This window comes from Corvus kubaryi, unplaced genomic scaffold (assembly GCF_017639235.1).
Source record: "Corvus kubaryi isolate FWS band 111438036 unplaced genomic scaffold, C.kubaryi_AGA036_p1.0 126, whole genome shotgun sequence".
Lineage (NCBI taxonomy): Eukaryota > Metazoa > Chordata > Aves > Passeriformes > Corvidae > Corvus > Corvus kubaryi.
The window spans coordinates 2,064,926-2,092,176 of record NW_024580661.1 but is presented as its reverse complement, the minus strand read 5'-3'; the positions used below and the strand labels follow the sequence as shown (position 1 = coordinate 2,092,176).

The 27,251-nt window shown below is 49.7% G+C and overlaps 1 protein-coding gene across 3 annotated transcripts; it reads right to left on the bottom strand.

The window, feature by feature from the left end:
* Positions 1-27,251, bottom strand: A1CF (APOBEC1 complementation factor). Of its 3 annotated transcripts, none has more exons than XM_042021865.1 (12): positions 27,147-27,251; positions 21,209-21,352; positions 18,891-19,025; positions 18,548-18,678; positions 16,970-17,208; positions 13,826-13,990; positions 10,537-10,634; positions 9,435-9,705; positions 7,826-8,034; positions 5,596-5,732; positions 4,712-4,845; positions 1-2,296 (listed from the first exon to the last, which is right to left on the bottom strand). In XM_042021865.1, exons 2-12 carry the CDS (start codon positions 21,305-21,307, stop codon positions 2,145-2,147), a joined length of 1,770 nt encoding a protein of 589 aa, XP_041877799.1. In that variant the 5' UTR covers positions 21,308-21,352; positions 27,147-27,251; the 3' UTR covers positions 1-2,144. The 3 variants fall into 3 exon arrangements, with proteins under 3 accessions (XP_041877799.1, XP_041877807.1, XP_041877811.1); XM_042021873.1 differs by having other exon boundaries at positions 7,826-8,010; XM_042021877.1 differs by lacking the exon at positions 21,209-21,352 and having other exon boundaries at positions 27,147-27,246.

Here is a 27,251-nt window from a genome sequence, read left to right as displayed (position 1 = left end):
TTGTGTTTAAAAAGTTTTAATGGTATTTCAAAGTCCAGTGAATGTCCTCGGATTACTCTAAAATCACAGAGTTGCTTCACAGAATTTAGTCCTGGTTCTAATTTGTAACGGATGATTGAGATGCCATTTTTCCCTTCATTCCCTTTAAACACACACGATTGTCCTCCAGTAAATGGAAATTGTGATTTTTCGTTACACTTCACAGTGTTAAAACTCTATACAAACCTTGTACTACTCGTACAAAAATAAGTGCTTCATGCACACATTTTTAATACTGCTTCTTGCCCTTTGCTTTGACATCTTTCTGAACTTATATAAATAGCTGAAAAAGCAGACTAAACTTACTGAACGTGGAAAGTGAGAAACACTTCCTGCCAACGGTTTGAGAGACACTCCTGGCTACGTTCCTCGTTGGCAAACACCACTTAGAGACAGAAGAGAAAAAAAACCAAAGCCGCGAAATCCGTAACACTCTCGGTTATTTGGCCCTCTGGGACCGGGTTTGTCCTTTGCCGCGAAGCCAAACATGGCCAGCAGCAGCCACAGAGGGCTTGTAATACCTTTAGGGTCACCCTAACGAGCTACTTCATAAATAGGAGGGGTCTAATGGGACCTCAGACTGTACAGCTTATGGGGTTTGTTCCACTCCGGGGGAAATTGAGTCAGGAGAGGAAACACTGGGCTCCTGCAGCCACCACCTTGGCACAGACCCTCGTGCTTTGCACAGCTCAGGCCATGCACAGGAAAAGCTCCCCTGGCAATGGCTTTTGCTCTGCCACATCACAGCATCTAGACCAGGTGAAAAATCTGGGGCTGGATCTGCTGGGTGTCGTCGACCCAGCTGCAAATTCTTCCTCCCAAAAGGGTTTTTTTGGTCCTAGACTGAAGAAATTCAGGTTTCCTTAGTGTGCATCACTGCAGAGGATTTATGACACAGGATTACTGCTGTAGTTATCCAGCACTGGATTCCTCCTGTATCTCCATCATTACCCCTGCCTCGATCCTGTGGCAAAAATAAATGGGTAATGCCCCCCTGCTGCACACCAAAGGGTGCTCCCAGCATCCCCACAGGGTTCAAACACAACACCAACTGCTGCTCTCCAAAAGAAGAGGTGCCTTTACTGCTGGTGTGAACCCTTGTCCACTAAATTAATTTTTGCTGGAATCAGAGCAGGCAGCAGCCTTGATTTAATGTGCAGGGCTCTTTCCAACCCGGGAAAATGTTCTTTGGATAGAATTTTATTCAAGGTGCCTGCTATTACTGGGCCATGGCTGTGAGCTCTCATGCTCTAATTAAGTAGAGAATTGGCCTTAATGAATTGCACTTTTCTGCTCCTCAGGCGTAAAAGTTTCCCTATTTTTCAGCGAATGTGCCATTCGATGGGAAATGCACAGAAATACACCGGGATTGGCTGATTTCTGGATATGGCTGGGAGGGAGCAAAGTAAGAGGGAAAACTCTGCTGAATTCTTGTGCCCTGCTTTAAAAATAAAATTAGCATGGAAACCTGTCAAAAATTAGCCTCTGAGGCTGAGCAGAAATGTTTAGGATAAATGTTTTTTTGCCTTGGCTGTGCCAGGAGGAATTTCAAAGAGCCTTGAGATGCCCCGTGCTGGTGGCACAGGGGGATCAGGGGCAGGGAGAGGCAAACCTGTGGCCAAGGGGCACCTCTGCTCTGCCTGGCCAGGGAAACTTTGGGCTGGCTGGATGGAGGAGAATTCCTGATGCACGGAGGGGTTTGCTGGGCCACCCCATCTTCCCCAGTCCTGGTCACAGGACCACAACAGCCACGGGACCAGCTGTTTTCAGCACAGGTTGTTGCTTGTAAACACACACACAATAGGTGTATAAATATATAGATATATAAATATACATATACACCTGAGAACCTCTCATTTCCTGGGCTGAGCTTTTGCTTTCCAGTGTGAAAATCTGATTTTTGCATGATTTTTTCTAATTTCTCCTCCCCCCCACCCCCCCGCTTAATAATCCCGTTAACAAACCTAAAGACATACAAGACTGAAACTCCGACTAAAATTAACCTTAGGCCACAGATTAGCTTAAAATCGTGAGGGTGTAAGAATTACCAGACTCAGATTGGTTTGCTTTTCCTTTCTTCCTGTGCTGGGTTTTAGGGAATTTGGTTAAAAGGCTCCGTAGCCGTCGCTCCGTGTGGCGACAGCGAAGGCAGGATAGGCTTCATAGGTGGCGTACGTGGCCAAATCTTGTCCCATTGTCACTGCCTGCTTGAGCTGAGTGGCTGTGACAGTGGCAGCTGCATTAGCAATGGTGTATCCTGAAGGAAAAAAGAGAAGGAAAACCCACGGATCAGTGACTTGTCCATTCCCAGTGAAAATCCGTTCCAAGCTCACCATCGCCTGGAAAGTTTTGATGGGACAACTTTTGATGGGAATGACTCGGGCAGCAGTGAGTTTGTTAGTGGGAATAATGTAAATAAATTAAATGATTCACGGGAAAATGGAAGCATTTCCTCACCCCGGATTTGTTAAGCGTGGTGCTGGAAACACGCCCCTCTCTGCTGAATATTTTTTCCTCAGGTTTTGGTTATTTCTGAGCTAATGGTGCTCTGGACATATCCCCCCCTGTATGGCATGAGGAGGGCAAGCAAACAACCTAAAATAGGGGAGATTTGGGCAGGATTCATGGAGAAAATATAGCTCTGATCCCTTCACAGCCAACATACAGACAGTTTAGGACAGCCATGGTAGGGAAACCCCCTCAAGGCAACAGCAGGGAGAAAATATTTAGTAGACAGGATTTTTTATTTTTTTTCCCATCGGTTTCTAATGGAAAATGTGGTTTCAACACTTCCAGATTTTCCATGGGAAGATGTAAATGTTGCTGTTTGAGAATGAATCACTGGGAAAGCAGCATCATTTGGGGCTGGCTCCTCTGAAGGCAGGCCATAGCAGCTCGTCAACCAGACCGCAGTGCTTTGTTGTAAAAGAATCGGGAGTCAAGACAAAGCCTAAATTTGGGAAGAGCAGCTGGGCTATCCATCGGATCTGCTGGACCAGGCTCCGCTGCCAAACTGCATCTCCCAGGATCCTGTCTGACCAGGTGGGCAATGGGATCAGCTCAATGTCAGCCAGAGCCAAGGTCCTCTTGGTGGGGGAATGGAAATACCGGGCGACAGGGAGCACACGTTGCCTCACCAGAGGTGTCACTTTGGGGAAAAACATGAGGAATTCCTTACGATTTGAATATTGTGGCTGTCCAGAGTATTTTCTTTGCACCAGCAAAGCCAGATGCAACGTTTCAAGCAGGAGTTGAGAAATCTGGGACTTAAGGCACATCTGCCACCATCAGGAGAGAAATGAGCTGCGACCTGGGCACAGCCTGAGCCGAGCTTTAGCAAGCCCTGACCGAGGACCAGTGCGTGCTGCAAGCAGCAACTTCAGTGCGTGTCCATTTGCCAAGCTCCCGAGACAAATAAATAAGGGTGGATGAAAGAAAAGGAGAGATGCTAATTAAGCAGTAAGTGGGGGCTGGATTCAATAAAGAGCCCATTTGGTTTCCACGCTGCGGAAGCTGCACAAGCCCAGACAAATTGATTTTTCTGTGGCTTTTGTGGACTCCTGTGGCAGGAAGCCGGATAGATTTTTTATTTTTTATTTTTTTTAATCCATCCTTGAGACACTCCAAACAACTCAGTAGTACTGACTAATGCATTTCTCATGTGCAGCTTGGCACGTGGTGCTGCCTCTCCATCGGAGCTACCGTCATGCTGTAGAGCACAGCAAACGTAATTCCTGTGTTTTCCATGACTTCCCAAGTAGTTTCAGGCTGTTGCAAGAGCTAGTGAGTATGAATTCTCAAAGTGGGAGAAAAACCTTCCACGGGGGTGTGAGAGCTGGGATCACATCCAAACTTTCATGGCTGCGTCATTTTTTTGGCAGATGAAACCGTACGTGTTGGTTCAGGAGGAGCTGGGGGTGCTGGGGGAGGACGGAGGGCCCGTGAATTCATCAGCCTTGTGTCCTTGCAGGGACGAGGATCTCCTCCACCCCGGTGGCATCAGGGCCAGGGAGGGGACTCACCCCAGATGTGGCACTGGGGACGCCAGCTTTGCATCCTGCGTAGTTTCTGGGGCTCCCAGTTGAAGGAGGCATTCACAAACTGGGAGGAGGGGAGGGGAGGTGTGGAGCCGGGATGGGCCTCTGGATGTCAGCATTCCCTGCCCTTGGACACTGCTCCAACTCCCCTGGACACAGTCCCACCTGGGGCACTGACCTGAGGGGTTGGGGTTGGAGCAGAGCCCCGCAGCCCAGTGCTCCCAGCCTGAGTTGCTCTGCGGCATGGACACAAAAATCTGGGCAGTCCTGGGATAGAGATAAAATCCTTTATAGGCCATAAACTGGCACAGGGTGCCCAGAGAAGCTGCGGCTGCCCCTGGATCCCTGGAAGCGCCAGGGGCTTGGATGGGGCTTGGAGCACCCTGGAAGAGAGGAAGGTGTCCCTGCCCATGGCAGGGGGTGGAATTATGTGACTTTTAGGGTCTCTTCCAACCCCAACCAGTCTGGAATTCTCTGATAAAGATGCCAGACACACAAGTAACACGAGCCACTCTGTGGGAGCACAACCAGGCCGGCCCTTGGTGGCCAAAACCTGCTTCATTCTTCACACCCACAAGGAAGCAGCAGGCAAAACGACATTGCAGGATCCCTTTGCTGTACAGACCTGCCCATACCTGGAAAAGGTGGCGCTGCAGGTGGCACCTCTGCCCCCTCCACGGGGATGCCCAGGGTCTGCAGGGTGTACTCTGCTGCGTAGGTCTTGGCCTCATCGATGTAGGCACTGAGCTTGGGCGGCGTGAAGGGGTGTCTGTGAGGACAGCACAAAGTGAGCTGGCTTTGCTTTCCCCAGGGCTTTCCTGCGAGATGCTGTGATCCACTCAGAGCTGGCATCGTCCCGCTCAGCAAATGGAAGCATTGCTTCCCTGTGCCGGTGCATTAACAGGGCTGCTCCTCCCCGAGCGCTCTGGTTCCTCGCTGAGGTCATCGACCCCGGCTCTCGGTTTGGACACCACGTCCTTGCAGAGTTTGTTGTGCTTTTGCAATCCAAAAAACAACCCCTGCTGCGCTTTTTCTTTACAATGCCCAGGCTGGGTTTTTTCTTTACAATACCCAGCAAACAGTGGTTTAGGTCAGAAGTGTTTAGAATCATATTTGGAGCTGAAATATCAGCATGTTCCTTAATTTCCCCACAAGGGCTATCATTTGCTTTCGTTTTGTACAATAAAAGCACCCTTTTGCCTGACTGTGTCTGGCTTTCTGTAGTGTTTGCACCAGCAGAGAGAGCACCAAGCACAGCAGTCAGCAGTTAATTATGGTTTGTGGTGGTTTTTCTCCCTATACTTTTTTTAAGAAGTATTTATATATATAATTATACAAACTATATGTAATATATAAATCTGCCCATTTAATCAATATTCTAAAGCATATTTAATAAATATTTCTTAAAATAAAAGGAAATGGAGACCTGTGCAATTGTGACTTTGAGGACAGCTGTTAGCTAAAAGAGAATTTAAAAAAATAAAGCCTAAGCCTCAGAAACCTTCCAAAAATGACGTACATGGTGGGGTTCTGGCTGGCGAGGGCAGGGATGGTGATTTTGTAGAGGAAGAGCTGTCTTTGATCCTGACCGATGGCAGAGTGCAGCTGGTACACAGGCTGTCCCCAGTTGTTTTTCTGGCAGATTTCTTCTAAGATCTAGAAGGGAAAAAAAAAGAAGGGATTTGTGCTGGGGTTAGTTGCTGTGCAGAAGCCTCCTCACCCAGCTCCAGCTCCTGTGCCGAGCAGCTGCCTTCCCTCAGAGGGCTTTCAGGGAGTCCTGGCAGGTTCCTCAAAGCTTAGCAAAAAATACAAAATGAGTGGTGGACAGGATACTGCATCCACCTTGAAGTGTAAGACTCATCTAAACACTTCATACTTCAAGATCCATCTAATTCCTGAAATTATTCCCTGTTCAATTGGGCATCTGTGTCCTTTTGCTGGCTGGATTATTTCAGTGTGGTTTTCTTTGAATCCTCCTCAGGAACTCTGTCTCACGGACTTCTGTTTCAGAGGACTAAAGAAACTCGGGTTGCATTCATCTTCTCTGCTCTGCTGCCTCCCTGGCTTAGTGGGTTACAGAGCACGACAAGTCCAAATAGGCTTCTTTTGAAGAAGAAAAAAAGGGTGTGTTTCCATCCAATTAATTCCAGGGGCTTCAACAGGCGATTGCAGCTTTTGAAAGGCTGAACCACGTTGCCCTCAGCCTTAGCACAGCTGATCCTCTGGTAATTGGGAATTGCTGTACAGAAACACTCCTGCTTTGGCTTTGGATCCCAGGGTTTTTAACCCACTGCCTTTGTGCTGTCCCAGCTGGGTTTGGACACCTTCCATTAAACCAGGTTGCTCTGACCTGGCCTTGGACACTGCCAGGGATCCAGGGGCAGCCACAGCTTCTCTGAAAAACCCGTGCCAGGGCCTTCCCACCCTCACAGTCAAGAATTCCTTCCCAATATCCCATCTATCCCTGCCCTCTGGCACTGGGAAGCCATTCCCTGTGTCCTGTCACTCCAGGCCCTTGCAAAGTCTCTCTCCATAAGTCTCTCTCCATCTTTCTTGCAGCCCCTTCAGGCACTGGAAGGCCACAATGAGGTCACCCTGAAGTCTTGCTGTGGTCTACCTCATTTACAGCTTAGGCTTCAATGGATTTAAAATTAAAATGTAAAATCGAAACCTCAGGGCTGCTTTTAATTTTGCCACCACAGCTGCAGCTGCAGCTCAGTGTCTTGCAGTGTGAAATGCTTCATCATGTAGTTCAGTTCTCAATTACGATAGTTCATTTTCTCACTGTGCCAACACTCGTTCCCTGCTGCCCCGACTCCTTTATAGCTCCGTTTTATAAAAATGAATTTCACCTGCCCTAAGGCCCTGCAGAACGATTCCAGGGATTTCACACCTCTAGTGGAAGGTGTCCCAGCTCATGGCATGAGCTGGAACTGGGTGAGCTTTAAGGTCCCTTCCAACCCAAACCATTCAGTGATTCTGTGATTCTCTGACAAAATAGAGTAAGGGGACTTCTGCAGGAGGGAAAAAAATCCCTCTATCCAGTTTTCTGGGAGAAAACATGGATGTTTTCATAAACTTTGGCAAACTGGATGCTGTGGCAATTGAAATGTTAAGAGGCTCCAAAAGTCAGTGTGGAGCTGGTTTCTCGTGTTGCTCTGGACAATATAAGGGGAAAAGAGCTACTGTCAGAGCTGGACATTCAGAAACTCAGGGAATTTATTCTGGATTTCCCCTCAGCCCTCATCCATCCATCTGCATCAACATGCACAACCAAATGCAAAGCCCCCCTGAGCCAGCAGAGTCTCTGCGCTAGGCTGGGTTATGTCAACACCTCTTTCCCCATAAACGATTTGCAAATGTGCATTATTTTTCCATACATGTGCACTGTCCCTTGGTGAAGCCCCAGGTGATGCATTTTTTGTATCAAACCCATCGTGGGTGGGAATTCCTTTACCCGCGGTGCTTTTATGGCACAACAGCCAGAACTGGATTAAGGCGTTTATGACAACTCTCCTCCGAGGCCAGTGATGACCCTAAAGGTCTCCTCTGACCCCAACCATTCCCTGATTCCATGAGAGTGGGCAAGGCAGCTGGATATTGCAAGATGCAACCGCTACTGCTCATTTTTTCATGTCCTTTGAGACACAAGGATGGATTTATTTACCAGGCCCTGGCGCAGATTCAACGAGGGGCCCGTTTTCCCAACACAACCCTTGGGCCACGGACGCTCTTTCTGGGGCACGTACCTGAGGGGCGAGTTTGATCCCTTGGGGCTTTAGCGTGACGTGGTTCATGGGGGTGAGCTCCATCCCTGGCAGGAGGTCGTAGAGCTTTTCCTCTCCCCTCTTGTCTCCCTTGAGGTGGTATCCGCGCCCCAGGCCCGGGTACGCCAGGTAGCCGCGGCCTCCCAGGCCTCGGACGCCCGCAGCCCCTACAGGTACATTCATGTAAATTTCTAGGAATGTAAGAAGGCATTAAACTGAATCAAATCACGGGAAGAAGGACCCTGATTCTTGCTGAAATGGAAAAGTTAGCCCCGCTTGCTGGGATTGGGAAGCAGGCGGGCAGGAGGCCCCACAGCCTGGTGGTGGAATAACACAGGTTCGACACTGACACCCGTTCTTGGATAGGTGAGGGGTTTTGGGGAGAAACTGCTTCTTTCTGCCCGTTTTCCATCTTCTCTGGGCAGTTTTGATTTCAGGACAGCTTTTTACCCAGCTTTGTAGCTGGAAGGCAGAGAGGGACAGCTGGCATCTTTTGTTACCCACCAGTGTAATTTCACCTTCTTGAATTCATGGCTTACACAATTTCATCCCTATATGAACAAAAATCCTTTTTGGTTGTCCCCCATTACGCTTCCATTTTTTCCTCAGGGAACCCTACTTGGGAGTCTGGGGGAGAAAATGAGGCAAGAGACGGGTGGGGGGTTATCACATCCGCTCCTTTCCTAATGCAACCTTCAGAAGAGCTGGTTCACCTGTGTGGGGAAAAACTTGAGCAACAAGGGATATTCCTGCTGCCTTGTCTCCTTCCTGGTGAAGGGAGAAAAATTGGCCACCATGATCCTTGCCAGGCCTACCAGGGTGCCACACAGGGTCCCAGCCTGCTGTGGGACTGGGCCTGGGGACACAAGGCATCATCTTTGTAAGGAAGATCATATGACAAAGTTATTTCTTTGCTAGCCCCAAACTTATGTCTGCATGTACCAAATGATGTCTGCATTGACGTTTAATTTGGGGGTGCCTGAGTGTGGGGATTTGATTTGGCCCCAAGAGTTTCCAGAAATACTCTTTTATTCATAGATTGAATTAATTGAATTAATTATTATTAAAGTTAACAATCCCCCAAAACAGGCCTCCACCTCCCAGAGCACACAATGGCTTGCTTGGTTTCAGCGCTGCTTCCCTACACCACAGCAGGTCAACGTGCCCTCCTTGGGAAACTCCATAGCTTTGGGTCACAAAACACCAGGACTGGTAAAATTTTCCCTGCAACCTTCAAAGCAAAGAGGAAACAGAGTGGTGCTGGTGACAGCTGGTTGTGGGAGCTGGCTCTGAAGGGGGGAAAGGAAAAGTGTTTTATTTGGTCTTCCCTGCTGGGGCAAAACCAGGAGGATTCGTGGGTTATTTACACTGGACTGAGAGCAATCTGGAAGTTCTCTCCAGGACAATGGTTATTTTTTTCAGCTGGAATATTGCCTTTGGGAAAGACAGAGCCTAAACCCTGTGTTTTCCATCCCTTTCCGAGAGGGATCCAGGAGCTGGGGCAAAGCCAATGTCACCGGCACACGCCTGGGAGCAGCCGCTGGCTCCCTGGAGGGGATGCTTGGCCGAGCGTGGGCGCGAGGGGAATTACCTCGGATGGAGGGGGGCCGGAGGATGCTCCTGGTGCCGAGCCCCTTGGCGGTGGGGAAGTGCAGGTTGGGGATGGCCGCGTAGGCCTGGGGTGCGTAGAAGACCGGGGCGCCCAGGTAGGCGGCGGCGGGGTCGTACAGGTGGCCCAGGGTGTAGGTGTAGTCCCCCTGCAGCACCGGCGCCCTGCCGCCCGTGCCGCGCGTGTACCTCACGTAGCTGTCCTTGTCCACCGGCTTGGCCAGCGTCACCTCGATCGGGGACCCGTCCAGCACCTTCGCGGAGGGGAGAGAGCACGGCACAAGCACAGGGGTAAGTGGCCAAAGCGCTCCATGGAAATCCCACCTGTGGAGCAACTGCCCCCACGCCCTAATGGGATGGGAAGATGGAGGAAACCACCCCAAGAAAGCCCCAAATCTCCCTCACACGGGTGGAAGGTGGCACTGGCTGGGTGAAAGTTTAACCTGAGAGCGCCCAGCCCTGGCCCCAGCTGGGAGAGGCTCCTTCAGCAAAGCCTTCAAAAGGCTTCGCTTCCCCGCGAAGCAGCTCGTAAGCCGGCGAGATTCCGCGTGCTCCCAAGAACAGCAGCGGCACTAAAAATAGGAGTGGGGTTAACACCTCTTTGGGAACAGCTCTGGCTCTACAGTGAATTACATGCAGTGCGAGAAGGGCTAAATTCAGCAGCCTGCTCGCAAATCCTCATCTCAGTTTGGAGCAGATGTTTGGGCTGACCTCGTTTGTCCCAGTTTGCTATTCACACGCTGCCCTGCCAGTGTTTTTGTTGGCAGTCTGGAACAAGGATGTGAGTGTGAGCCAGGGGGGATGGCAACCCCTCCTTTCCTAGCTCTTCTTTCAGCTTTTCCTGCTTTTTTTCTGTCTGAGCAGTGAGCTAGAGCCGGGCAAACACTTAGCACGAATACAAGGAGCGAAAATGAATCGTTTGTGTACAACAGAGCTGCTGAAAAACAAATTCAGGAGCATAAAAGCAACCAGCAAAGAGAAAATCGGGATAACACCTCTGGGAGGGTATGGAGCTAATAAAGCAGGTGGCTTTGTATAAAATACTGCACCCAAGCCCCAGAAATTAACATTTACAGCAGCGTTACCTTCCCATTCAAGGCTTTCATGGCCTCCACTGCATGTTCTCTTTTATTAAAGTGCACAAAGGCGTAATCTCTAATTTTCTTTACTCTCTCCACTGCACCTGTGGAAAACATTGGAATATTAGTGGGAAATGGGGATTAGTCAGAAAACAGAGACCTGAAAGAGCAGTTCTGTCAGGTTGTGAGCCCCTGGAGAGCAAAGGCTGAGCAAGAGTAGAAGAAAAAGAGGTCAGTGTCCCCTTACCTCTTTGGATGTATATTCCACAGGAAAATCAATATAGAGAGGTTGTAGCATTTCAAGGCAAACTAGAAGGTTTTGGGATCAGACACCAGTAAGTTTCCCATTAAAGTGAAGAGGTTTTCTCCTGTCCAAACCTTTCTTTTGGTCTTGCATCTCTGTTCTGTGACAGACCATGCACCAGCTGTGGGAACATCCCCATGTGATCCCCATCTCCCTGCTTTTGTACATGCATTGGAGGCAGCTGCAGGGATGCTGATGCTTCTGCCATACCATGAGGAGGCTTTTATCGTAAACACCAGCTCAGGATGCTCAGGAGGAATGAACAGCCAGCCCTGCCCAGGACAGAGCAGCCCAGGGCACTGGGATGGGCTGGGACTGCTGGGGCAGCAGCTCTCTCCCCAAGAAGCAGGCTCTCCCTAGGAAACAGCCTTTCCCATGTCAGCAGGGCTTCCCTGGATGCCCCAATTCACCTGGAAATGGCCCCAGTCAGACTCTGCACCTGAGGGTTGGCCCTGCTGGGAGCGGGCTTGGGCTGGAGAATCTTTCTTCCAGCCTGAATCTTTCCTACACCAAATTTACCCGAAGAAATTCAAATGTAAATGGCTTCTTGTTCTTCTTTTCTAAGTCCATCCTCCACGGTTTTCCCTCTCCCTTGCCAGCTGCTCTGCTGCCAGGAACTCTGCACTGAGGAGTCTGTCCCCAGAATAACCCCACCAGTCCTGTTCCCTATGGCCCAGCCTTCAGCCATTTCTTTAATTCTTCTCTGCTCCTGTGGCTTGGGAAGCACAACATCAGCCAGCCCAGCCTCCTGTAAAATCCCCAAAATATCCTTTGGAAATGCGGCTAAGGGATGCTGAACAACCCTTCTGTTGGCTTCTTACCTCCTAAAGCTGAACAGGTGCACAGGGAAATGTCATGTTGCCACAAAAAGCACTTACTTAGGAAAAATGCAGAAGAAAATGAATTTCTTTGGTGTTCGGGGGGAGTCATTAGGAGCTGCAGAGGGCGAAATGAGCCTGTCCCAGCCTATAACCCGAGCAGGCTGCACGTCTTGGAACGACACAGGGATGGTAAAGCAGCACTTTGTGTCCTTCAGGGACAGAGGGTGATTTTCCAAGCCTGAAGTTCTGGGAGTTACATGCTGATGCTTTGTGGAAGCTTTAACCAACTTGCTGCACTTTGAATATCCCCCTTCTGCCTCCTGGAGAGCATTCCAGGACACCAATCCTGAGCCAAAAATTCTGCTCTTCCCTGCTTCTGCCTCTGCTGGGCAAAGCGATGTGGTACCCAGCCGTGGGTCGGCTCCAAGGAGAGCCCATCCATGGGATATCACAGAGGGAGCACTGTCCCTCCAGCACACCAGGATAGCACAGTCTTCCTGCAGGGAGCTCTACCAGGCAGGAGGAATTTTGTTGGGATCCCCAGGGAGCAAGGGCAGGGCTTTCCAGTGAGACAGCTCTACAGAAGTCATCAGGCTGGGAATTTGGCACAGATTTAAGGGCTGATACTCGTACTAGAGCCCAGCTTGAGGAGCCCAAGCAGCATTCCTGGTCCTGTCTGTGGAACCCTCAGGGATGTGGCAATTGCTGTGGCATGGAGACCTCTAGATCATTTTTTATTGGATGACTTGTTGATGTCAAAACAGCTTCTTAATGCCCTGGATCCAAGGTAATCTCAGGAAAGTGGCGCTGAAATGTGGCTCGATGAGTGAAGCAGAGAACCAAGGCAGGGCAATAAATCATTTCAGATCCTTGCTGCCTTTTTTGGTCTCAATGAAACTTTAACTGCATTCTCTCTCCCCAAAGCTGAAAGTTTTGCTGCTCTAATGCACCCATTCCTGATTTCAGCCACCAAAATAAAAGCTGTCCATTAAAAAAAAAAAAAAATTAAAAAATTCCAACAGGAACACTGAAATGATAAAGGGAAAACGAAAGATGATGCAGAACTTCTGTTGTTCTAGTGGAAAACTTCTCAGGAGCAAAACAGATGACTGTTACCAAAGTGTCAAAAGGCCGCAAATGTGTTTCTGGGGAGTGTGAGCTTGTTCAAAGCTCGGGAGCAAAACTGGGTAAATAAAAGAAGGAAACAGTTCAGAGAGTGGGATAACATAAATTTAACTTAGGGGTAAAATGGGGTTTGCAGCAACTCAATGGTGGCTAAAAGTATGAGCCAGAAATGCCGGAAGGACACAAGGAAACCTCGTGAAGACCTTTGCATTGCAGCCTAGTCCAGAAAAAGGCACATGCAGGGCAGAAATGAGAAGTTAGTGGAAGAAAAATGAAGCTCTGCAGTGTATTTTAAAAAATTAATAGAAGGAAGTTAACAGGAATGAGATGAAAGGAGATTTCACATTGCCAAGCATCAGTCCCTAATGCCTAATGGACTGCGTGGCTTGCAGAGCTGCAGAAACGGGTTATTTTTACTTTGTTGGTTTTGGGTGGAATTTCCTAAAGCTGGAGCAACTCAGAAGTAAAATCTCCTTTGAAAGCCAGCAGGATTTTTATTCCCAACTAATCCCCTTGCTTTTTTTGAAAAATCTCACCCTAAGTGCATGTAAGATATGCCACAAAGGAATATTGAATTAAATGTAAAGCACTAATTATTCACCAATTTACACGAGGACTGGGGGGGATGTATGAAAATGCATTCAGAATTTAGATAGATCAGATAAAAAGGATTTGTGTTAAAGCACTCCACTTTTATCACCATCCCTTGCCACAGAAGAATGCTGAAGTTACCCAGCTGCTTCACCAACTCTTTTTAAGAAAGACTGAATGAGTCCAAAGCATTTGCATGGCACAGGGCATCCCCATGCAGCACTTTGGGTCTCTTCCAGCTGCCAGCCATCCTCCTTCATAGTGGCTGTAGCTGGGAATTAAGCAGCCCTTAAGGGGATGGCATTTTGGGTGGGAGCCTTCAGCCTGATGACAGTTTTTGTGGCATTTCACAGCAGACAAACAGCTATTTTCGTCTCTTTTGGCGTTTCAGGAATGCAGAAATATTTCCATTTGCAGCACCTATTTCGGAGGCACGGCACCCATGGGCTCCTACCTGGTTTGATGTTGTTGAACTCCTTCTCTATGGTCTCCTCGGTGGTGGAGAGCATGAGGTTCCTCACGTAGAGGATTTTCACTGAGGACATGGTGTCCTCATCCACCTCCACCTCCGGCTCTGCCCAGTCCACGGCGATGGGGTGTCCCCACAGCTGGATCCTTCCTGCAAGGGAACGGCCAGGGTCAGTGCTGGGGGCTCTGCTTCCTCTCCTCCTGCTCATGCTCTATTGCACAGCACAACAGGCCCAATTCTACAAATGAGACCAAAAAAAAAAGCCTTCCTAGCCCAAAGCACTGCTGCTGCATCAGCTCCCTCCCAAAAGCAGATGGTCACACTCGGAATGTCCTCCTGCAAATACCTGGGGAGCCTCCAGAACTGAAAGAAGTGAAAATACGGAATAATTCACTTAAAGCCTGCATTCCCTGGAGTGCTCCCTAAAGGGAGCTGTTTTAATGCACTTATAAAAATCCCTTCTGGCCCCCAAAGTTTCATTCCCTCGATACCAGAACAGGGATCCTGAAGTGCCAGTGGGATGAAATAAAGTAGCAAAAGCAAGGATGTCTCTGTGTGTGCTTGAATTCGTTCAGCTGAAGCTGCAGCAGGAGAAAGGAGGGACACAAAAAGTCCTGGGGCATAAACCAGGGTGTGGGTGTGGAGGGTAAACCCAGGGGCTGTGTGTGCACTGGCCTGAGCTGCTGAGGGGCAGGGAAGGAAAAGAGCAAGTAAATCACATTGCTGAATGCTGGTGATGGAGTTGGGCTGGTGTCCCCACTCCTCGAGGCTCAGCTCCAGATTCAAAGGCACCTGATGGGAGACTTTCCCTGAACTCCAGGGGAATTTTCACAGGTCCATATTTCCTCCTGTCTGCAGGTGTGTATATTACCGAGGCTGCCATTTTAGATGTGTCATGGAGCTAAATTTTGGTTAAGTCAGATTTATGGTTCTGTTGCGCTTATAGAAAATTCTACTGAATCGCTTTAGAGGTGTCAGATTAGTCAGTTTATTAAGAGCTGCTAGTGTTGAGTTGATTAGATATTGTTATGAATGATAAAGCATGATTAGATATTGTTAGGAATAATAAACTATTTAGACCTAAACTGTTGAGCCAGTCTGAGGCTGAGTTTGGCGAGGGGATTTATTCTATCGGGACTCAACCCTTTGAGTCCCTTATTTTTTCCCTCCTCACCCTTTTGCCTCCCTGGCCTCCATGTGAATCATTCTAAATTGCTTTAATCTGATTTTTCTTTGTCTGCTTTATCTGTATAGTGGGTATTAGAGTGACCCTTGCCATCAAACCCTTTTGTGCCCTCACAAATTTATATTAAACCTGCTTTTGCTCAGGGCTTGCTGGTGATTCTTTAAGTGACCTAAACCACTCATTTGCAGCTGAGGAGACAAAGAAAATCCTGCAAAACATCTAAAAAGGCATCTCTGCTTGGACAACCCATTCAAGAAGGGGTCGAGCTCCAAAACGAGAGGGTGAGGATAGAATCTGGAGGCTTACTGGAAGTGTAAATGATCAAACTAAATGGAAAGGTGCTGTTCCCTCGGAATCCCTCGTGAATGAGCTGGGATTTGTGGAGTGAGGCTGAGCTGCTGTTCAGCTCTCAGCACTGCACAGATCTGAGCTGTCAGTGACAGAGATAAAGGCAGGGCTGCTCACGGGTCTGTGCCCCTTTCTCAATTGCTGTTCTCATTCCAAGGGTGTACATAATGACCTGGCTGACCTGCAGCAAAGAGCTAAGCTTGGTGCCTCTTGCTGAGACCCAGGCTATCTCCACCCTGTTGTTTAGCCAGGAGACAGGACAAAATTGAATTTTTTATAAAAACTCTCAATTTTTGAGCATTTCCTCTACAGAGCTCTGTCGAAGAGCAGCGAGGTTCAGTTTAAAGGAAGCATCTTGATAATGATATTCAATCTCTCATCAGCTGGAGACACATTTGGCTCTGCCTTGGAAATTTTTTCCGGTTCCTGCCATATGCTTGAGACATCAGAAGACCCTGGCTCCTGCTCACACCTTTGGAATTCCTTAAATTGTTTACTGAGATGTCCCTAACTTGGAAGTCCCTCACGCATTACACATCCGCTCAGGGCTCTGAGTTCGTTCCATCTGTCTCGCTGTCTTTGCTCAGGATTTTAAGTGCTCTGCCTGTTCCCGCCTTCCTTTTCCTCATAAAATCCATGGAAAAGTCGTGCTGAAGCACAGAATGTGCTCCCACCATCAGGGAGATGCTTAAACTGAAGCAAAAAATGCAGAATAAAAGGAAAAGTTGTCAGCGTGAGAGATCTCCCAATAGCAAAGCGAATTCATTGCTCAAAATCATGTTTCCTTTTTTTCACTGTGAGAAAAAAGAAAAAAAAGCATTTCAATTGTGCAGGATATTTCATGGGCTGTTGTAGAAAACAGGTGAAAGAAGGTTGGTGGTTATGAACAAATCTCAAACCCTGAAGTTTGCTGGATGCTTTCACCAGCAAGTGAGCTGTGCTCAACAAGGCAGTGCAGGAGCATAAGAAAACAAGAGAAAATTGGTGAAATCCCTGCAAATGCACTTCAAGTTAAGTGACTTCCTCACCTAATACCGGCTAAACCCCTCTCTCCCTCACAACACTCTTTGGCTGTCCCCCAGTGCTGAATTTCAGAGATTTCCTCTAAAGCAATTCCTCACTCCAAGCTCTTTTTGCCAAAATATCCATTTTCAGTCCATTCTCCAGCCTGAATTGGCTCTCAGATGCCTTCCTGAGTGATTCTCCCCGAGGGGCCATAACTGAGGCTGTGTTTTGTGTTTAACCCAAGACAAGCACAGGACAAAGCACTCCCCACAGCAGAGCTGAATGGATACACGCAGCTAAATCCATCTGGCTGGACTTTCAATAAAAAAATTTATAAAAAGCTCTCCTGATGACGGGCATGGATCATCAGCGTGGTGCTGCAGCAGGAGCTGCAGCGAATCCCACCCCCTGCACCCCGTGCTGTGTTGGGGAACCTCCTGGCTCTGGGTGTCTCTGGCATAAAACTGCTCTCTGAGGGCAGAAAACTCAGCCACGTTCACTTCCTTGGATTCCTGGCTCCCCTGGAGACGTTGTCACCACAGCGCGAGGTGACCCCTGCGTTGAAGCCACCCCTCCCCACATCTGCTGACCTGGGAGCAGCTTCCTCCTGGCCATGGCTGCTGCCCGGTGGCTCTCGTACTCCACGAAAGCAAACCCCCTGTTCTTGGTTTTGTCGGCTGCGCTGGGGTAGACGATGACGTCCACGACGCTGTCCGTGACCTTCTTCATCTCTGCCAGGATTTCCTCCCTCTTCTTGGTTTTGGGGATGCCCCCCACGAACAGGCGGCAGTTGTCCACGCTGGCACACACCCCCAGGAGCCTCCCGTTCCTGGAACAACAGAGCTGCTTTGTCCGGAGCCAAGAGAGGGGAAGGTTAAGGCAAAGCCCCTCTTCTGGCCCAAAACACAAGGCCAAACACAAGGCTTCAGTGCCAGCCGTTCTTTGGGATATTCCAGTGCCCTTGCTCGGCACAAAAGCTGCCACTCTGCTAAATCTGGCATCAAAGCCAGGCAGCACAGCTGAAATGAAGGGTTTGAGGGAGAAACCAAAGCCAAATTTTGCTTTTCCTTCCAGGGATTCTCCCTTTTGCTGCCACCAGGCAACTGCACCCACCACCCCAGGTCCCTGTGCTGTCACCAGTGTAAGCCAGGACTTCTTGTGTTCACCAGCGGCTTGTGGCTTCCCACTCACCTCCTGACTGAGGTTCTGGGGAAAGAAAACCCCTTGTCATGGAGAGGCACCATCTGGGGACTTGCTGATGGCAGCTGTTGTGAAGACCCCAAAGCAAAAACTTCCTTTATTCACCACTATGGGGTCAAACTATCTCTTACAGGTCTGGAGAAGTGCAAAACTTCTTTAGAGGAGTCTTTGGAACCAGGGAAGGAAGTGGAGGAGCTGGAGGTGGATGAAGCCTGATCCCTAAGACCTTCCAACCTCTGCTGCAAATGACATCTCCAAGCCCTCTGTGTGCCCTGTGAGCTGCTCAAAGCAGTTCACCACCCATCTATTTTTCTTAAAAGCAAAAATGAAAGCTGTGCAATTGCCAGAATGCTTAAAAACCTTTTGGGATAAACCAAAGGCATCAACTCATCCGACTTTGAACTGGCAAAAAACATTTCGTGTGGTTGAAATCCAACCAACAGATACTGATGGGCCCATCTGTTGTTGATTGCTGGGTGTTTTGTTCCCAATTTTTAGTCACTAACATGAGGGCTTTTTCTGTTCCTTTCTATTAGGAAATGGCTCTGTTTTGCCAGTTGGTTTCCATCCTATTTCACCATCTTTTGCAATTGCTCCATCTCCCAGAACATATCTACAGAATCTGTCACGAGGGAGACTGTGAATAGAATAAATCAACAACAAACAACCTGGGGGGAACATAATAAACAGCACTGGTTAGGGGAAAGTTAATTTGATCCAAAGCAGAATATTTTTTCCCAATGTTCTGATAGATTTTTTTTGCTGTTTTCTTGTGAGGAAGAAATTTCCTGTGAAAGATGTTGACTTTATTGAGCAGTGCCTGCACAGGGAGACTGGAGGAGACTTCCCCTCAAAACTCAAGGATCTCAATGACCTTGCTCTGGGCTGCCAGGAAAAATACCCTTACATGCCAAAACAGAGAGATACATGTGATTTAAAGCTGCTGTGAGGGTGTTTGCCATGCTTACCTGATTTCATAATTATTGAGTGTCTTTATTGCATTCTTGGCCTCCTGTTTATTGGAGAAGGTCACAAAGGCGTAGCCCCTGTTGTTGCCATTGAAGTCCATCATCATCCTCATCTCATAGATTTTGCCAATCTGCCAAGTGAGAGCGATTTGTCAGCAAGGCGGCAGTGGTTAGAGAGGACTGGGATCCTAAAGCACACCCAGTTCCAGTTGCATGGGCAGGGACGCCTTCCACTGACCAGATTGCTCCAAGCCCTGCCCAGCCTGGCCCTGGAATCAGCTCAGGTCAGCCCTGAAATGCAGCTCTGACCATCACTAACTCAGCAGCTGCCACCAAGTCCCACCTTTTCACAGAGAGGGATAAGCTCATCCTCAAAGAGGTCTCGGGGCAGCTTTCCGATGAAGATCTCACAGCCCCTCTCTGGTGGAGGGCCATCCCAGCCTGGTGGTGGTCCCCCGTATTTCCTCTGCCCATTTTCCTGCCATGGAGGAAGAGAAAAGAAAGGTTCAGCTGTCGGTTTTTAAACGTGGATCAAACCAACCCCTTCTCTGGGAATGACCCTTGAGGCAAACACCCTCCTTCCCATCAGCTCCTCAGGGATTCACCGGGATAACGCAGTGTCCCGCTGCCAAGGCTGGCATACTTCCAAAGTCCAAGTGCAGACAGGTAACTCCCTGGAAAATGGAAATCCTCCTGGCTCTGGGAGGGGCATCTCTGTGGGCTGTGTGTCAGCTGTGGGCTGGGTAATGGAATGTTTGCCAAATTGATCATTTGTCTTGATTTTCATCCAGTCCAAGGATGACACGGGCCCACACAGGAGTTCCTTCTGGCACAGAGCAAATCTTGGCCCCAAATAATAGCCAAAGATGTGAAGACCAGTCAGTATTTCCTCTTCAGTATGTCTCTCTGTTCTCCTCTCCTATTTTTAATCCTATTTCCTGTATTTCTTGGTTTCCTTCCTTCCTTCCTGCCTTCCTTCCCTCCCTCCCTTATCTCTCCTTCCCTCTCCCTACAGTGATTCCCTGCTCCCAGAGGAGCCGTGGCTCCATTAATTTTTCCATTTTTGGCTCCCTGACCATTTCTTTAGTCACTTCCCACTCTGGGATTATTCCAGGCAAGAGAATGCCTTGTACAGCTGATTTAAGAGGAACGTAAACAAACAGGGATCCTTATGGGAAAATAGGAATATACCAGAAACCCTTTTCGTTTTCTTGAGCCTAGAACACACCCTGAATTATCCACGCTCATTCCTGGTTTTCCAATGTTTTCAGCAGTGATGGAGTCCTGGGGACACTTGAATTTATGTCTGAGCTGGTGTGTGAGGGAGCACAGCAAGAAGTAAAGCCTTCCCTCAAGTTGCAGTGGCTGGAAGGCAGCACCCCAACAAACCCTTCTTGACAAGGTGCCTGGAGGGCAAGTGGACATCAGCCACTTCCCAAAGATGAACGAGCCAGGTGTGCACTGAGGAAGAAGATGTTTGGTGGCACCCATAGACAGGTTGGAAGAAAGATCCCTAAGGTACAGGGAAATTAGGAGGGGGGGAAGAGAAAAAGATAAAATAGCAAGGTTGGAATGGAGAAGGAAAGAAGAAGAGAGAGGAGTTAAAGAAGAGGAGAAAGAGAAGAGAAAGCTGTTGAAGCCTGTGGGGGATTGGAGGCTGAAATCTGTGGTTCAGGAGTGAGCTATAGCCAGATGTGACAGTAGGAAAAACGGAACACCAGGATAATTCCAAGGCCAGCTTGGACAGGGCTTGGATTAACCTGGGCCAGTGGAAGGTGTCCCTGCCCATGGCATGGGGCTGGAATGAGCAGGGCTTTAAGGAGCCTCCCAACCCCTATGACTCTAAGAAAGCCCCAGTAAATCCAAGACACAGAGAAGTCCCTTATCCTACGGGTCAGGTACAGCAGAAAGGCTCCTCAAGGGCACCAAACACAGCTGCTGGCCTGCTCCTGGAATGTGCTTTTTCCCAGGAATCTCAGGTTTTGCTTGGGGCTGTTGTGCCCTCTAGTGCTATGCAAAGCAAGGCAAAGTTCACGGCCTGCACCTGCCTAAAATCCTGAGTTTCCAGTTCCTTTTTCCAGGATGCAAGGCCAGTCATGGCAGTGCCCTGTGCTCTCCAAGGCTGAGCTCGTTTCGGTCGTGTTAGCCAAGAAAGGCTTTCTCAGGTGGGGTTGAAGGTCATGCCCAGGCTCCACCTGCCCTAACCATGGGTGGTTTGGATCCTGGGGACCTTGGAGCCCAAACTGGGAGCAAACCTTGGGGCAGGTGAGGCACCTGCCTCCCACGTACCTGCGCAAGGCTCTGCACATGAGGTGATGTGCCCGGACTTCCCACCTCATCCCTCCTCTGAAACTTTGCTCAGTGAGTTCTCTTTGGCTTTGAGACACCAATCCCGACCTTTCCCAACATTTAGCAGTGCTCAGGGTTGCTCTTCCCCCACCTTTATCATAATTTCCCATCAAACAACAAATTCCTGGAGGAATAAGATCCTGCTCCATGAAAGACAACGCAGCGATGGTCAGCACGGGCATGAGAGACAAACAGAGGGAAAAGGAACAAGCAAGGAGTGATTCAGGAGCATGGATTCGCTGCTCACGCCCCCGGTGGAGCTTCAGGATGAAGCTAGGCACTGCACAAAAGGATGGGACCATGAATTCCTACCTGGATCAAATTATATCCCGTTCGCTGAATTAACGCACGGAGGGCGGCTTCTTTCTGTGTGCCGGTCAATCCATCCCCGGATTTGTGATTTGATTCCATTGGGAGTGATTATCAGCAAAAAATCAGGTTAATTAGGGGTGCTCACTGCAATCAAATTTAAGATAAATTAAATCAATTAATACGGCTGGGAGGAGAAAGTCCACAGGGTCGCTCTTCCTAAATCAGTTATTTTGGAGATAAACCCAAAACAGAACAGCAGAGACCATGGAAAAAGCAGAAATATCCCCCTTGCTGAATGGAAATAAGCAGCATTTAAACCCACAGTCAGATGCGGGGGAGGTGCAGAGGGAATTTGTAGCCTTTTGGTGGTGTCTCAGGAGGAAAAAATACATAATTATTATTATGCCTAATCCTGCACTGAGTACACAACAACGAGTCCTTCAGGCCTCGTGTGATGCTGGCACTGGAACCTTGTACCAGCCATGTTCAGCACTCTGTGAGAAGCAGGACCTAGCTCCAAATTTGGCCTAATTTTACTTTCGGAAATAAAGAACATGGGAGAACTTCAGCTCTTAGCTCAGCTCAGGGCTGGAACAACCTTGGGTTCACACATTTTGAATCAGAGCTGCAGTTTCAGGTCATGGCTGATTCAAGATTGTTTGCTTTGGTTTGGGTTTGGGCTGAAAACATCGTAAAACTGAAATCTGAATCTGACTTGGGCTACACACTGGGAAAGGGACATTTATAAGATGGATTCACTACCGGTGATTCCCTGTTTTTCCTGAATGCTGAGCTCCGAGCTTGTCCAAAATCCATCTGTGTGCTCCAGGCAGACAAACAGGGTCTGTAAGGTGCAAGGCTGAGCTTGAAGCCTCAGGCTGATGCTGAACAGCAGCCAGAGCAAACCCAGGCCCCTCCTCAGCTCCTTGCAGCCAGAGCTGGAGGCCAGTGGGACCAAGGACTTCATGCAGGAAAACGCTAAATTGGGTCATCCAACATGGTTGTTATTGCCTAAAATCGCATTTTATTGTGGGAAGGTGGAGGTAAGGAAAGGTGGGAACTCCCAGGCTTGCCTGGAGAGCAAACAGGGCCAAAAGGGGCTGGAAGGGGCGGCCTGGGGGAGAGGGGGACGGGGCACCCTGGGAGCACAGAGGGATGGGGTGCTGGGGGGGGATGCTGGGCAGAAGGGAAATCCAGAGGAGTGGGAAGGTGGAAGGAAGGTGGATTGCTGTGCCTGCACCCTGAGCTGCTGCCGGATTTTGGGGAGGAGGCCCTGAACAATGCCCCTGCACATAAGGTGAGCACTGCAGGTAAGGAAATGCAGGCAGGGAAGTGCAGTCTGTCTGGTTACAGCTGATTTTCTGAGTCACGATTCTGCGCAAGTAACAGGAAAAGCCTTTTCCAGTACCCAGCTTTGAACACCAACCCCTTTCAGCAGCACATGCTGCTTTTGAGGTTCACTGAGGGAGGAGCCAAGGCTTGGGGCAGCCCGCTGTACCTTTGGACATTACCTGCCCTGAGCTCCTCTGCCTTTGTGCCCTGGAAGACTTAAACAGCTGCTTTCAATTTAAAAAGGATTATTCCCAGCACCAAAAACGGGCCCGAGCCCGGCTGTTTGGGGAAACTCAGCCTCGTGTCGCTCGGGCTCTGCCACACCGAGATCCAGAGACTGTGACTCAAATACTTGGAAATAGAGGCACCTCTGCAATGCCAGGGTTTGGGGCTGTTTAATGCAGGGGTTGGTGAGGCTCTTCTGATTTTATTTTATTTTTTTTCCCCATGCTCTCCCCTTCTCCAGTGTTGTAAGTAGTACCAACGTGCAGGGGCTGGGACATGGATTATCCAATGTAACAGCTCCCTGCCGTCTCTAATTCCCAAACCAGTGTTTTCTGCAGCAGCTGGAGCCCAGTTATTGGTTTGTTTCGCCCTTCTGAGGGCAGCAACAAAAGCCTGTCGATGTTTGTGGTGTGTGTGTCTGTGTCTGCGCCTGCTGCCTCCTCCGGAGCTGGCGTTCAGCAGGCACGGGGCAGGATTAGCACACTGCTAATAGTGCAGAAACCACTTGGAGCCTTTCCCAGCCTGCTTCAGAAGGAGAAAGTGAGCGTTCCAAACAACCCCGGTTAAAATCCAGATTGGTTCTGCACCCTCCCCTGCCTGGGCAGAGACACCCTATATCCACCCTACAGGGGAAAGCTCTGTCGCACTGCACGTGTGGCCCCTTATATTCTGCTTTTGGAGCATCCTGGTTCCATCGGGAATTGCAGCTCTCGGTGGGTGGGCGGGGGGGGGAGGGGGGTGTCTCTCTGAGCCCTTAGAGCTGGACTTGAGCACTGCCAGGCTGGATGCCTGCTCGGCTGCTGCTCTGGATGCACTTGCTCGGGGATCCTTTAAGGCCACGCATCCTCTCCTGCAGGGAGGAGGGATTTCCAGGAAGGTCTCCCTCCCTGCTTTCACGCCGAGCAGTGAGCACCAGCCTCGGGGCTGGCGGATGGATGGGAACAGAGCATCTCCGTGGCTGGTGCTTTTCCAGCAGGAGCAATATCCCTCTCTGCCTTCTGCTTTATTAGATAAGACAGCCGAGCTCCTCTGGGCTCTTCTCGTAAGGCATCCTGCAAAGACTGCAGGCTCCAGACCAGCATGTCTAGACACTGCTGCACTCCAGGATATGCTGAAGCGATCCGCTTGGAATTAGGGAGCGTTCAAGGTTGCGATGAAGTCCTAAACACAGCCTGCTGCAAAACCCGGACTCTGGGGGGGTTTGTTAACGAGGATCTGGCTTTAATCCGTGCCCGGTGCTTCCACACATCCCTGCCCTTGGAGAAGGCCCGGCCTGACCCAAGGAGACAGCCCCTCGCATGGAAGAGCTGCAGGATACCCATCCTCAGGGATGCCCCGACTCACCTGGAGCTGTGGAGCTGGTCCTGCTGGAAGTGGGGTCCAGCTGGAGACCCCCACCCCAGGGTAGCTCCAGCCCCTGCAAGCCCCCACTCCTGATTCCAGAGGACGCCAGGACTGGACACGCGTGGACAGCCCCAGGCACCGCCCAGGTTTGGTCGCCCCACTCTGAGCAGTTAATTCACACCTACTAATTACCAGCCCAGCGTCATTCACAGCTCATTTATGAGCTAAAGAGCTTTCCCCTATCAGTGGGGTTTCTCCGGCCTGGAGACAGCAAACACCTCTCTTTTTTAAGAGGCATGAATCCCAACACAACAAATCCCAAGCCCAGGAAAACAGGCTTTCCACCCTGCAATTTTCCAAGCTCTTCTTCTCTCCCTCCTTCTCTCCTGCCTCCCTCGGCCCAAGGACATCTAAACGCTTTTTCGGACAGGGCACTTTTCCCACCTCTGCCACCCAAGGGTCCAGATCATGGAATCACAGAATCATTTAAGTTGGAAAAGCCCTCTCAGATCATCGAGTCCAATGATTTAACTCAACACTGCCAGGCCCACCACCAAACCACGTCCCCGGGTGCCACATCCTGATGCCCATCAGTGCACCCGGACTATTTCCAGGATACAAATCACGGGGGGATGTTTTATTTCTGAAACCGGTGGCATTCCAGCCCTTTCCCCTTTATTCCAGGCACCAGCCCCGGTCCTTGCAGCAGTGCCAGTGTGCTGGGAGATTTTTTTACCTTAAGGGAGGAGAATTCCTGTCACCCAGAGGAAACACGATTACTTTCTCTCCTTCTTTGTTCCCCGAGCCAGGAATCAATTAGCAAATCCGCCCTCACAGGGGGAAAACCCCCCTTCCGTGGCTGCTGATGGAAAATGTGAATGACTGCAGCAAATTCAGGCAGTGCCTTCAGCAGTGCTTTAAAAAAAAAAAGGATCAACCCAGCCACACTTCATAGAAATAATGGTTCTGGAATTCAAACAATTTCGGGGATTTGCCCTTAAAATGGATTATCACTAACAAGGGCCACCATGTGGGAAAAAAAAAAAAGGGGGAGAAGTTGCATTTTGTTCAGAAGTTTAAATTGAAATTAACACCTTTGGAGATGCAAACTATCCGTATTTCCTATTTCATCCCCATTTGTGATGAAATTTTGACAATACCACCAAGGTATCATGGTCACAGCATCAAGAAAAGGAAGGTTCTGCTTGTAGCTGAAATCAGAGTATCCCTGGGTCTGCTTTTCCTCTCTCCACTCTCATTTATGTTAGGTTTCTGCTGAAATTCGGAAGTGCCAAGGTAAGAAAAGGTCCTTTTATGCCTTGCAAGCCCACGTCAACAAGAAACAAACCTATTATGCCACCACTTCACCTCTCCATGACCACTTCTACATGGCTTCCTCACGCCTACTACAGCACATCCACTGACTTTGCTCCATCCGTCCGGGAGCGAGATGAATCCAGAAGCTTTTACCCCCCAAAATGTGGAAAATTTTGCTTCACTTTGGGGTTGTTTGGAAAAGGAAGAGTCTCTTTCCTCAGCCAAGGGTTGTCTCCCATGGCAGGATTTTTGCTGAGGGGAGCACAGGTGGTGTTTGAGGACAGAGCCTGCCCCTCTGCAGCCTTTTTGGGGAAAGCTGCTTCCTGGTTCCAGGAAGGACATAATGAACCCCCGTTTATCCCACGGGATCAGTGCACACCTGACTGTGCTGAGCCACTTGGACACATCTAACTGAGGCTGTTTTGAGTGCCCCCTCAGATCAACTGCTTCTCCTGAAGAATAACCACCTCTGGAAAGACTGGATAGTGATATTCACTCTTTCCCCTAATAACGCAAATCGGTCACTAGAGAAACCATTTTCCTCTAGCTTACCAACGTTTTGGGGATTTTTTTTCCTCCCTCCAGGCTCCAAGCAATATATATTCTTTTCTACACATCCATAAACACCAAGCATTCTTCATTCTCTTCCCCAAAACTGGAGCTGCCCCTTGTGAGCTGCCCCAGCTCCTTGCTGGGGTGACACGCTGAGGGACGGAGTCCGATTGAGCAATGCAGCACGAGGCTTTCGTCCCTGGGCTTCCCAGGGTGGGGGGTTGTTCTCCAGCTCAGGTGGCTCCACACGAAGTGGGAACTCACAGGCATTAGCAGGAAAGCAGGAGGAATTCGGAGCAGTGTGAAAGCACTGCAACACATGAGCCTGGAGCAAGCATTTTTTGCTCAGCCCCTTTTGCTTGGGAATCAGCTTCTCCCTTTGGAATCCCTTTCCTCTTGGGCACAGCTTTTGCAGCTCTGTCCCCAAATGCACACAAATGCCGCCGGAAAGCCCCTCTGTGATGCTGAGCCCAGCCTCCTTCCCTCCTTCTTAATCTGCATCCCCATGTGCAGGACACTTTGAAACCATCCTTCCTCCCCTGCCTGCTGCCGCCCAAAACTCCTATTGCACCAAGGGGAAGAGCCTGGGAGGAGCATCCTGTGCTGAGCAGAAACTGTCCCTGCTAGGTGGAAGGGACTGGGGAAAACAGAGGGGTTTTTAGGAGCAGCGATTGCCTTCGCTAGGGAGACCGGTCTCTGGCAAAGAGAAGGAGGGATCCCGAGTCGGCTGGAAAGATCTCTAATGATTAAGCCCCAGAAAGTTGCGCTTTAACAAATCCAGGTCGAATTATGGCAGGGAAAATCCCTCCTCCCCCTCTGTTTTGTCTGGCTTGGCTTTCCAGGCGAGGAGGAAAAGCAGAAAACCCCCTCTTTCCATGGCTTTGCCAGGCAGAAACCGCGCCGAGGCCCCCAGGGAGCCCTTCTGTGCCCACTCTGCTCATCCCAAACTCAGAGCCAGGGCTGTGGGGCTGTGTGGGGCCCACCAGGGGGTCCCGGCCCCTCAGTCCAGCCCTGCTGGTGTGGGGCAGCTCCGGGGTGAGAGTTTGGTGCTGGCACTGTTGGGGTGGGAGCTCCCTATGGAGCTGCCCCTCCCCAACCCCACCAGCAGCCCCGTTTCAGACCGCCAGTCCCACTCCCCCAAACCCCAGAGCCACGAGCAGCCGCCTACCTGAGCAATTTTGGAGATCACCCCCCGGGAAAGAGGTCTCCTTGATTGTGGGGAGTTTGCGACGTGTCACTGCGGTTATTCCTTAATCATCATATCAAACTCCAA

Bases quoted from the DNA above. Each gene is read 5' to 3' on its own strand.
- A1CF (XM_042021865.1), bottom strand. From the start codon at position 21,307: ATGGAATCAAATCACAAATCCGGGGATGGATTGACCGGCACACAGAAA. The intron at 8,035-9,434 runs GTAATTCCCCTC...TTACATTCCTAG, and splicing joins CCGGCCCCCCTCCATCCGAG to AAATTTACATGAATGTACCT. The intron at 5,733-7,825 runs GTACGTGCCCCA...TTTCCCTTCTAG, and splicing joins GGATCAAACTCGCCCCTCAG to ATCTTAGAAGAAATCTGCCA.